General features: G+C 44.1%; 1 protein-coding gene across 6 annotated transcripts in view; it reads right to left on the reverse strand.

Moving 5' to 3' along the window:
- Positions 1-5,887: 5,887 nt before the first annotated feature.
- CDK13 (cyclin dependent kinase 13) overlaps positions 5,888-12,838 on the reverse strand; it is a 49,735-nt gene continuing 42,784 nt past the window's right edge. For 2 of the 6 annotated variants that reach the window (XM_074843282.1, XM_074843292.1), the window contains exons 13-14: positions 12,039-12,608; positions 5,888-10,984 (exon numbers count right to left, since the gene is read on the reverse strand). In XM_074843282.1, coding sequence (XP_074699383.1) covers positions 10,128-10,984; positions 12,039-12,608 — 1,427 coding nt within the window. In that variant the 3' untranslated portion in view covers positions 5,888-10,127. The remainder of the gene's footprint in view (positions 10,985-12,038; positions 12,609-12,838) is intronic. The other 4 variants (XM_074843324.1, XM_074843309.1, XM_074843318.1 and 1 more) reach the window with 2 other exon arrangements.

The raw sequence follows: 12,838 nt of genomic DNA on the forward strand, positions 1-12,838 counted from the left end.
CAGATAAGGTTTTAACTATTATTTACTACCCCTCTTCTCATATACATCATTAATAGATTTCTGTTCATTTCCCATGTCTTCCGTAGTTCTTTGTCTTTTTTTCCCCCCACAATGAACAATTTTCACAAAAAAGGCATTAAAATAAACAGTCACAATTAATCTTTGTTCTGCAGCAGCAGGGTAGAAAGCAGGAAGGTGCCTGTGCAGTCAGATCACCCGCTGCCTGCCTTGTCTGGAGGGCAAGGACTCCAGCCTGGAGATGACACAAGTTTTGCAGGGTCTTTGTGGGGCGGGGAAGGTTACGGGGCTGCACACAGGTAGCTTTGGCTGCTGGGTTTGTGCCCTGGGCACGGCATCCTTTGCTTCCCACTGGGGGGATGGCCCACTCCTCTTCTCAACTTCCACATATTTTCTGCCGTTGGGTCAGCTGCAATGCTGCAGTCCTGATCTCTCAGTCATACGTTGCTCTGCAGGGGTGTAAATCAGAAAGCTGTTAAGTGAAGGAACAAGTTCAACATTTTTCTGATGATTTTTTGCGCTCAGCAGCATTTTTGAGAAACTCAGCGAATGCTTTTATTCTGATGTTGGTCTCGAGGGATAGGATACAACTATTTATTCGTATTTAACAGACAAGCCACAAGGCACAAAGAGGCCAAGCAACTTGTCCCGGACAGAACAAGAAACAACCTCATCTAACCTAAGCCTTGGTGCTCTATCTTGCATTTTGGAAACAATCAACATCCATTGGCCTGGTGGAGGGAACTGGGGAAAATGCTGAAATATCCAAAAAACATTTTTCCAGAAGGAATAATAAAAGCAACACACAAAAGGTAGCATCAGTAATGCTGCCTTTAAAGATGCTACGCAGCAATATTTGGGGTTGGGTTTTTTTTACACTATAAAGATCATTCTGTAAGAATAGCAGTATCATTGGAAAAGCATTTTGGAGCTTCCTCTGATTTTTCAGAGCAGAGGACCTCCACTTTACTGTGTCTTGGAGCTTACAATTTAGAGAAATATTGGTGTGGCATTACAAAACCCGGGCCATCCGCGTGCTCATCCCCGTGCTCACTGCTGTAACCCAGGCAAAACAAACAAGACACGTGTGTATTCAGCTCCTTACTTTTCTGTAGACATCCTGTGTGACCTCAGACAAGCCCCTTTCTCCCAGATTCCCATATGAAAAATAACAGCATTTTTCTAAAGCCCCTCCCCTCCCCGGTAATGTGAAAAGAAGGGTCGTGGTGCATTTACTGACTGTGAGAGGCAAGTGATTCCCTTCTTACAGAGGAGGTGAGGAATGATACACTCCGGTGCATGCTGTGTGGTTACACACCCCAGATGGCCAGCAGGTGCTGAAAATGATCTCGTCATTGAACCAGTGACAGTATTTCAACTATTCCAGGAGGCAAACAATGCTTCCAACTGGGAATGAACGGATGCACGCCCAAGGCTTGGATCCAAACACTCCAGATGCTCCACAAAGGAAGCTCGGATCCAAACCAACCTCTTTGCAAGGCAGCAGCACGCCACCATGCCACCAACGCCTCGGAGCAGCAGTAGAGTGTCGCCTCCTCGCCGTACCCTGCCCCTCCGACCTCCTCTTCGGAGTGCAGATGGCACCAGCCCTGCATAAACCGTGAGCCAGAAGGGCACAGAGGAGGCAGCAGCCGCCGTGTCGTCCCGCCGAGAGCACAGAGCCGCCACACGCAGCCGCAGGGTCAAAGAGGGGGAGATGAACAAAACCGTTGGGTTCCAGCCGGGCTTTGTCATTTTATGGTTGGGTGCCTGTCCCCCCAAAAACCCGCTAAAGACACTTAACAGCATTTATGTGCCCCATAATGTGCAGTGCTAGGTCACGGCCCACAGCTGGCACCGCCTGGAGAGAGCGAGTTCCCAGGGATGGCAGGGAGCACAGATGGCTTCTGCACCCTCAGCTTGCCCTTGCCGTAGCTCAGAGGAGAACAGCACTGGTAATGGAAGTGTGGAGACAATGCTTTGTAGCTCAGGAAAACCCCGTTTCTAGTTTGTTTCAAATTCTCATCTAATGTTTTTCTCACATTGAAATACAAGATTTACTCTCCCTACAAGGAGGTATTTTTAAAGCAGGTTCTGGCTTAGTTCAGCAAGGAAGCAGGGTGGGGAGAGAGGGGGGGGAAAAAAAAAAAAAAAAGATTGTTGTTGGATGAAGTTCCAGACATGGTGCTTTGTCTTGTGTAGAGGCTGAAGTGGGTCACTGAAAAATGCATAGAAAAAATGCTGGTAAATGATTCTGGCCTTCTTCAGGTAAGAGCATGGGGAATCTTTGGCTTCACAAGTGTGGGAGGAAGATGCTTTTCTCACATTTTACCTGAAAAATACTCCGAGCTTTTCAGTATTAAATACAACATACATTCCCCAGCTAGAAATAAAAGCAGATTCCACCAACGAGCGCCTTGCCCAGCAAAGCTGAGTTCAGCCAGACAGATGAGGTTGTTTCCTTCTTCCATTTTCGCTCCCCGAGATCTTCATCAGGGAATGGATCAGAGGAGAGAGCTTGTGTATGGCTGTAGGGTCTGTTGGATACGCTTTCTTCCCCATATCCTGGTACATCAAAGAATTAGAAACAACAGCTAGGGAAAAAAAGCCTGGAGTATTTCCAGAGTATCAGCACAGCTACTCACTTACCTTGGTGAAACAGAAGGGAATTAGGCTTGGAGAAGCAGATGTAGTGCAGCAGGAGACCTTAGGGCCATGCTGGTGATCCAAATTCTGGTGATTTATTGAAATCGATGGCCTTTTATTGGCCAAGGCATTATTCTTCTTAATCTAGAGAAGCAGCCCAGGAAACAGCCGTGTCAGTGAAGTCTGCAGTGTGTGAATCCTTGTCTCCTCCTTAAACAAAAAAAAATAAGACCTGTGAAAGAGGCATTTTCCTGCCACTAGTCTTTGAGGTTGGAAGTTGTAACAGGAGCTCCTGGAGTTCAGCTTTGAGAGAAGAGATGAGGGAAACATCCTGTCCCAGCCCCTGAAAGTCACCTACGTGTTACCCACACGAGAGAGCTGCTAGTGAAGAAAGTAGATGGGGTGTGCCATGGAGTCCACGAGGAGCAACTCAGTACTTCAGCAAACCTGAGGAAGTCTCATGGTTCGTTTCTAACATCCAAAAGCTCCCTGAAGGATAATACTGGTAAGGAAAAACAGGAGAAAAAAAGCCAAAACAAAACAAAACCAGGTCCTGCATTAAAACCACTCCTGCAGATCCTTTCTGCAATCAGTGAGGATGGAGGAGAATGAAGGTGAAATCACTCTTACTGAACACATAAGTAATGCTCTCTCCCTTGCTCCTTGTTCAGGGAAAATCCCCTCCTAAGCCAGGCTTCTGCCCAGCTCTCTGCACAGCCCATCCCTTGCTCAGGGTGACACGGACACGGGGCCGTGAGGAAAACCAGCATCGGCTCTTGTGGCCCTGATTCTCAGAGAGGCCCCCACGGCAGGGCAAGCAGACATCAGTACTGCCCTACCACTGCCACCTGGGCAAAACCAAGATCCTCAGAAAACATTTGAGAAGGCAGGAGAAAGAGTGTTTTTCCCCCATACCAGAACCTGCTAAGATGTTTCACATGTTTGTAAAACAGGTCTGAAAAGAACTTGCAGGATGAAAGAAAAAAGGCACCAGACCTGCACATTAAACACTCGCTTCCAACTGCATCCTCTAGCAACTACTGCCATACCCCAGCATGTAGGAGGGCGTATGGCACAGACACACATCTGCACAAGTCAAATACTAACCACAGAAACCAATTAATCCCCCCAAGTTAGCTTAAGGGCAGCACACAGCTGTCAGATCTGCTTGCAAGTACCAGAAGCTCCCAGGCTGGTTTCTGCCAAGCTTACACTCAAATATTCCCTTTTTTACCCAGTCACATTTCTTCCACGCTGTATTTTCTAATAATGGAAAATACCCTCACAAAGCCCCTTTGCAAGAAGTCCTATTAAAGACGCATTCATCACGTTACGTGAATTTGCCAGATCAATGCTACGTCCAAAGCACCCACCGAGGAATTGTTGAAGCGTCGTCGAAGCCATGCTGTGAAAAGCCATCAGAGTATTGCCTGTTAGCAAGGGCTGCTGTACCTGGAGAAAAAAAAAAAACAGTACTGTAGGCTCAGACTCGAAGTTCCTCCAGAGTTAAATCACACCGACTGCGAGTTGTCTCCACAGGCAATAAAAAAAAAGCCCAAAATAAGCAGCCATGATGACCAAGCGGCTTTAAAAGCAAAACCCTCAAGCTCCATGGAAGGGAACGCAGTTGACTGGGAAAAGAAACAGTTCCCCTCATTTGTCAAATGAAGCTCACCCTCTCCCCTAGTTTGTTGTCACTGCCAAGAGCTCTGACTTGTATTTTCTTCCTCACAATGGGGGAGTTTGGTAACTGTAATCCCCTTCATCCGGATGGCCTGTCGGGGCTTACAGGCATTCCTTAAAAATAGAAGCAACCTAATCCCAGTTCGGCTAATTTAACACAAGTTTCTGCAAAATTGCATGGTTCTTTCAAAACCAGGAGGCAGTAATTCACAGCTGTGACACGAGATGGTTTGCTTCCTCTCTTGCCCCTGATTTCACAGACACATTCCTAGCTCCGTGTTGATACAGGCTGTTGTTTGCTCATCTCTCCTCTTGATGCTATTTTATTCGCAGCTGAGGATATTGATTCACATGCAGATCCCACTGGAATTACTACTGGTACCTTTCTGCACAGCTTGGTGGCTGTTGAGCACTAACAGCTGAATAAATGGGACGCAGCACTATTCTCAAACCATTACAGGTTCATACTCCAACATAAACCAGAGCCAACTTTGTCACGTTACTAGTCACAATAGCAGCTTCCATGAGAAAAACTGAGCAGACAACTAGAAATTGTTTCACACAACTCTTTGATCTGCTATGCGTGAGTCAACACCCTACGTAATACAGCCTGAGCTGGTCATCAGAGGTAAAATCCAGGCTTTAATTGTAGTTGCTACCAAAGTATCATTCTCCAAAGTGAGGAGATGCTCTGGGCTACAGCTACGTGTTCTGCCAGCCTAATGTCAGACACCACCTACATACCTGCTGCTGCCCCCCCCGACTTCCACCTTCACCGCCCACCTTCTGCCTTGATCAGCGACAGGGTATTGAAGTGGTGAGAGCAACAGTCTGTCCGACCTGGAGTTAACAAGAGTACTGCAGATACGGCCAGTGCCTATTTGTGGATGGAAGTACAGCATTTATTGACAGATGCAGGCGTTCTCATTAGACTGGCTGATACAGCAGGAGAAAAGCAGTGAAGCCTCAGGCATTCCAAGCGCGGCTGCTGAAGCCACGCTCGATTTCCAGTGCTTCACCAGCAGCGTACGCTATAGCCACACACGGACAACACCCGGCTCTTCGGGTGTCATTTCCCATTACTCCTAACGCACGCCCCATCCCCTTTGAAGAGACCGTGGGGAATATTAACTGCACCAAGAAAAAAACGTCACGTCGTACATAGCCCACCGTCCCAAAAAGCTGATGCAAATGGTGCTGGAAAGAGCAGCATCTTCTCCCCGCTGGAGGGGCCCGTCTCCCCCCCCCACCTCCCCACAGGCCGCCTGCTTGTGCTGCGCCCTTGGGGCTCGCTGGTACCCTACGCTGCTCCAGCAGCAACCAGGAGCCTCCCTCTAGCAACAAGCACACGAGTAGTGCCAGTCGCTGCAGTTTTCCGTTGAAAAAGTATTGGAATGGTAAATACCTTTTTAGTAACTTGCAGAATTCTAACACACTGAAAATTATACTCATTTGGATACTAAAAAAAACCCCCCTCAGTTTAACCCAACGTTCTTTTGAAATGCTGTTTGACAACCAGAGAGGGAAAACAATGAAAGACTTCAAGTTTTCATGTATTTTATTTACAGGCCGCACAATACATTTTATATACAAATGGCTTAAAATAACAAAGAGTAAGCAAGCTGAAGCATAACAGTTTGATTATTTTAAATTAGGTTGTCTTGAAATAACTCCTGCAATAAAGTATTCTTCACCCTGATAAGCAAAAGTTAGTTCGATTTTAAGTCAACCCAAGGTCATTTCATTTTTAAATACAGAATTCAAATCAGTTTTCTGGCAATTCCTTAATTTTATGATACACTTCCGCATATATAGAACATCCCCAAACTATCAAGAAGGGAAATAGCCAAAATTTCCCCATGTAAAAACCGGTGTAACAGAACAGACTGGAGAAATGTTGTATGTAAAACACTTGCGTGTTTTATTAACGCAAAGAAGAATACGAGAGATACAGCTGAGATTCTTCTCTCTTGAAAACAGAATTCATGGTCTGGGATCTAATTTGCCCGCAGACAAGAGGTATCCTACGTTACTTCAGTACTTCAGTTTTTACTGCACAATAATCTACTAAACTCATCCAACTGTAAACTTCACCAAAACTGAAACTGCCTCCTGCACCGAGCAAAAGGAGAAGAGCACTCAAAACCGTAAGAACTTACATTACAGCACTTATCTCGCCTCTGCTTCTAGAAATCACCTTACACTACCATGGCATGGAGAAAATTTAACACAGACCATGTTTTATGGAAACATAAGAAAATATAGAAGTTTGCCATTTTAAAATTATTTTTCCAAGAAATTATATTAACATTTAAGGATACATGTATTTTTACACCTCTTCCCTAACACTGCTCCTTCTGTTCAAGATAACAGCAACAACTAGCAATCCATGATAAAAGCTGTTTCCTTTGGCTGATTTTAAGTATTATAATAGTCTAAGTGTTTTAAGTCATGGTCATAGCAGTCCAGTCGTGCTCGCTTTCTTCCTCTTGGTATGGCTAAAGACCACTTAATATAAATAACGAAGTACTTGCTACTTGATAGTCCATGATTACAGTATTTGCTATGTTTATTTAGAAATACAAACACACAACACTTACTTTTCGATGTAGTGTCCAGGTCTCTGTAGCACACTTTGGAATTGCAGCACAGAAAATGTAAACCCAAAGGAATGGGGGCGGGGAGTAACAAAAGCCACGGCTCCACAGAAAAATAACGTGGTTTTCAGAATGTCTACTGCTGCATCAAAAATGCAAGAGCCACATGATGTAAAATGCCAAACTAGGACAGACTCACTCTGCCAAGTGAAATTTGTTCAAAAGGGTAAAATTCTGAACTGACATAAGCACCTCATCATGTGAGTTAATTCAGAAGAAATTTTGATAGATGATACACAGGTCTGGTACAAATGAATGTGGACCTCCAGTCCTTGGGTCTGGCCAGTCCCCTGGCTACTAACCGGCCCAGACGGGGCCAGGGGAGCACGGCCGCGGGCCGACATGCTGCTGCCAGGCACCCCAAGGGCTGAGCTCCTTGCCCACACGCAGCCCCTGCCTGCCCAGGGGGACAGGCTGGCAGCGGAGGAGCCGAGGAGATCCCCCGCGTTTAGCAGAGAAGGTCAATCTCTCCAGAGTTACCACATACAGAAATACGTTCGCTTTCCCTCCAAATTATCCCAGCGCTGCTGTCCCAGGCAAACACAGCCTTCAAGTCACAGGCTAGTAACCCTTACACTGAACTGGGGAAAAGTCACTGCGCAGTACGCACCTGCCCCAGCGTGCCAGAGTTTTTTTCTGATTCATCTGGAAGTCAACTGTCTATTGCATCTCCTTCTCTCTCTCCTCACAGTCAGGATTACTCGTGCCGGGGTGGGTTTTTTTCACAGCCGAAGACTGAAATCCCTTTTGGCCGACGGACACGGCGCCAGAGCACTGCCAGCCGTAAGGAAACTGCGCTGGCGTTTACACATGCAGAGGGGACTGACCTCTCTGCATTAAATGAGGTGAACTAAATGACTTGAAAATTTACCTCCAAAAGGAAAGAAGCAGGAGACACAACGTCTCCCTTGCGTTTTTGTATTGGAAGTCAAATCATTTAGTCCTCTGAGATCTACCTTCCATTTGAACTTACCTGCTGTTTTAGCCAACTACCACCTGCAGTTGCATGTGAAGTGCAGGGGAGTAACACCAGACTGCACATTTTCAGTGACAGCAACTGCCGTGGAAAGGCTTTTACTTGATTCTGAAAAAAAGCAATCTGTGTGTAGCACTGTGGGAATTTATTTTTTTTAAGATTAGTAAACAAAAAGCCTTAGCTGACACTGTCCATATCTAAATGACACTCATGATTTTGCCTTTAAAATTTTACGAGCAGAAAAATGCCTCAGGGGTGTCCTTACTCAAGGAGAACTATCCAATGCACTGTCATTCACAGGCGAAGCTTTTGTTTTTTGTAAGCACAGGCTATTCAGGTCATCAGTATTTGTTTCTGACTGGGCCGCTTTTATTTTCAGATCACAGGATTTTCTACTGCGACATCGTAAGCAGCATGACTCTCTCTCCATTTCTCATTTGCCAGATCCTCAAACACTACGTAGTTAGCGAAGTGAGTTTCTCCATGCTCTACAATGTGGTGGTTAGCCATATACGAACCAGGATTTTCACCTAAAACAAAACACCAACAACTTTGGCTTCTATTCTGATAATCCAAAAAGTCACTGACAAGACTACATTTGTAATAGTGTAAGTAAAAATTTTACTTTTTTTAAAGTAATAATTAAACACTCAGTTACATAAGGTACCGATTTGTCAACTGGATAATCAGTTGGAAAATTGTTTCCAATATGGGCTTTAAAACATTCTTTTACGTACATGCAAAATATAACCATACCTCCTCTCTGCAGGAGAGAGACAACTTGTTGTCAAAGAAAAAAAAAAAAAAAAACCATGCTGGAAGTTGTAATTAATATGAGGAGTGGCTCTTGGTAAGAGTTTTAACTACAGTCATTTTATCAGTTGTTCAGAGAGACTCAATTCCAATATTAAAATGTTCTGTGGAATAGCAGATATAAAATCGATTAATTGGCACAATCACAAGTTTACAGAGAATTAGAACTGGTGTCAAACGTTTTGCTGTTGCTTTAAATACTGGTCGTTCTTCCTTTGGTTACTTCCTATAATGCAGTATTTGTGGTAAAAAGATGACAGTGTCAGCTTTTCACACAAAGTAAAATAATTACTGCTGTTGACATTTAAGGGAAAAAAACTATTTCATCACTTGGTAAGGACATATATAGTTTATTTGACAGAGGAACTAAAACACTTACTACAACTCCAAGAGGGAGCTGAAGAAGAACTACACTCTTCATTCTTCTCCTCACTTTCAATGTTTCTCATGAAGTTCAATTTGGAAATGACTTCATCAAAATAAGATTAGGTCTCTAAATAACTGGCCCACCTGAAGTAAACAGCACAAGGTTATAACCTATTTGACTTGCCTATTATTATCTGAATTTTCATGTTAACTACCTAGGTTTAGGTATTATTTTCGTGTCGATCTATAAAGTACTTCCAAATTTTTGCAGACCTTAAGCTTACATGTTAAGGCACTTACCATTCAAGTAAAACAGTTTTTATATAAACAAGCCTGGGAGATGGAGAGAACATTTTACCACAACATCCACTTTTTTTTTTTTCTTGAAAGAAAAAAAAAAAAACATTGACCAAATATTTATAAAATTTTGCATCAAGAGAAAGGTTGTGTTTTATTATCTGAAATGAGCACAAAGTACACCTTCCACAATAACACTGAAAGCAGTGCAAAGACTGACAGTGACCTTTGACTAAAGGTAGTTCTGTAAAAAGAAAAATACCAAATAAATCAGTGCCCTGCTTTGATTGTTGTAAAATTTTTTTTTACATAAAAGTTGGTCCAAACTTACAAAAAAAGCACAAATGTGCATAGTTCAGAAGATCTGAAAGAGTGCCATAAAAAGCTGATGTCCCTAAATTTAGCATCCACTTAAAACTGCCAAAATACAAAATAAAATTCAGAACTAGAGTTTGTGAACATGTACAATCAATTTATCTAGTTTTCAGACAGCATGAGTTTTAAGCATTTTTAATTTTTCCTACTGTATGCAAGACCCTTTTCCACATAAAAATAAAGCTGTTGAATTAACATTATTCAAGTCTGTTGAATTGCTGCTTTAAACTGCAGCTAGGAGAAAAAAAAAAAAGTTTTTCCAGATAAAAATGATGTGCCTGAGGAAAAACAGATACTCAATATGGTAATCCTCTGCCTCGCCCTCTCACTGCAGATGTGCTAATGTGTCCCCTGTATCCTTGGGAATAGCCGGGTCCTTGGGCAGGAGAAGTCCAAGTCTGTCCATGCAGGTGGCTGATGCCACTGGGATTTTCCTGTAAGTTACTTCCGTAGCTATAGTTGTGCATCTTGGTGGGCAAAGAGTGCGTATTCTCTGGCCCTGCGGAAGCGTCACTGCTGCTCCCCAGAACCGGGATCGGGCCGTGGCTGTATTCGAACCTATGGTCTTTATCTCCACTAAATAGCATGGGGCCAGGGTTGAGGTAAATGTCTCCATAACCAGTTACTGAGCTGGGAAAGGATTCTGAAAAGGCTGACGGAGGAGGGGCAGCACCAGAGTGAGATGAAGCAGTACTGTAGTTATCCAAAGACTGAATATCCGAGTTCCCGAGGAAGCTCCTCCTTTCCAACGCTCCCGACGATCCGCTTCCTATTCCGTCGCTACTGCCATAATGGGCAGACGAGAAGGAAGACGATCCAAAGTTATCCTTGTAGTCTGGGCCTGGTACGTAGGAGTCTCTAGCCTGGTAATCCACGCTCGGCTGGACTGGCTCCTCCGTTGTCGCCTGAGCTTGATGCTGAGCAAGCAGCTGCAGAAGAGCTGCTTTCACTCCCGCGTGAGGATCTGTTCCTGAAGAGTTAGTTATAGGCAAATGCTGGTTCTCTGTCCGATAATCAAGGTCTTCGTCAGTGAGAGGCGGAGGTTCTGGTGGCTCTGGGGGACGCTGGTCTGGAGGCAAGATCCGAGGGCGCTCTTGCTCGGGTGTTCGGTTTAGAAGCCTCATCTCGGACTGCCTTACCAAATCCTCTTGACCTAAGCAGATGAAAAAGAAAAGCTTTGGAATACAAATACACAGTGACAATACCAGGAAGGAAAGGACTCTTTCCTGGAACAATACAGAGGTTTGTTACTTCAGTTCTCATTAACTTATAAGTTAAATCTATTGGTAGTCGGACAGATTATTTTGGAGAAGGCAACAGCTCAGGAGGGTGATGCAGGTTTCTCCTCAAAGTAAGATTACCAGGCAAGCAGTTAAAGAGAAACAGCACAAGTTCCTTAAAAAAAAAAAAAAAAAACCCAAACCAAAACTCAAGCAACACGTAAACACTAGAAAACTCAAAGAGGGATCAGAAATGATTTGCAAATAGGGATGAAAGTCTTGAGGGACAAAAGGCCACCCTATCAAGGAACAGCAAAACTTAGGTTTTTATGGGTGGTGGTTTTTTTCACCTCAAAAAACACCCCAAACCACTTCAGAATACTTCTTTCAACAGCCGCAAACACCAGAGAGCACTACGTAAACCACCATATAGTAAAACACAAATAGCAATCCAGAAAGATCAACAACAGAGCTCTAAACTGTGAAAAGACTACGGAAGCCCCACTACTATACCCCAATGGGAACCTTCAACCATGTGCGTTAGTGACAGTTATGGGTAACCACTTACAGAATTTGACACTGAGGAACTTCTCTGGTCAGCATTAGAAACAAAAATAAGATACCCTCTCCCCAAAATAGGCTTTACTGAAACACTCAGTCAGAATTGGCAAATTCCATCTATGAATTTGCTAGAGAAGACTGTCTTCAGCACAAACACCACTGAGAGACCCCCAGAATAACAATCAATGTAAGGGTTTCACTACCAGCCCTTGTGTACCTCTTCGAGTGGGGATCACCTTTTGCTCTGTCTGCACAGCACCTGTTCCAGTAAGACACAAATTCTACGATCCAGATGTAAAACGTGACAAAATCAACTTAATCATCCCCCCTATACTCACACAGACTCATATGGTTAACGAGTTAACTCTTTATGCCCGAACTATTACGTCTCCACTGCTCAAGGTTAGCAATAAAGACCTTCAGTACCTGCAGACGTGTATAATGACTTGATCAGATGTGGGTAGCCGGGTGCCGGAGATTCCACGTCGTCCCGGCTGACAGACACAGGCGTGCTGGGCTCCGGAGGCTGCCTGAGTTGTAATGACATTTCATTTCCTGATCCGTTTTCCTTCTCCTCCAACACAAAATCTTTTTGTTTTGTTTGCTGAGCCTTTATTAACTGAGACAACAGAACAGCAAATGCACTCTGTACAGCTGCCTGGGCAGCATCAGTCTCAACTTTAGGCTGACTCAGCTGAGCAGGTGGTACAGGAGGCTGTGTGACGGGCGGCTGTTTTAGAGGCTCCTGTTCCGGCGGTGGTGGCGGAGGCGGCGGCGGCTGCTGCTGCTGCTGCTGCTGTTCTGACTGTTTTTCACCTGCTGACAAAATTCCAGCAGGAAGATTTATTTTATTTAGTTGCTGCTGAGTCTCTGGGTTTACCTTAATATTCAACACTTGGGCAAACTGTGCCAAACTAACACTTGTTTTAGACTGTAGGAGGTTTAGCAGGATTGCCACTTCATTCTGGTTTAACTGCTGTCCAGTGCTTGTTTTTGCTAAAGACAAAAAAGGTGGTTTTAAGTATTATTTAGAACTGGCATATTTCAGAAACTCAAAAGAAAGACTAATCTAGCATGGCTGAGACAACTGGCAAAGCATGGGTTTGGACAACATAGAAATGGAATGCTTTTACATCTTAACTGCCTTTGGGGGAGCATCTATAGGAAATGGGAGTAGTAAGATCCAATATAAAGAAAGTAACTTCCAAGGGGTGCACACACACACT

This window comes from Strix aluco, chromosome 1, assembly GCF_031877795.1.
Source record: "Strix aluco isolate bStrAlu1 chromosome 1, bStrAlu1.hap1, whole genome shotgun sequence".
Lineage (NCBI taxonomy): Eukaryota > Metazoa > Chordata > Aves > Strigiformes > Strigidae > Strix > Strix aluco.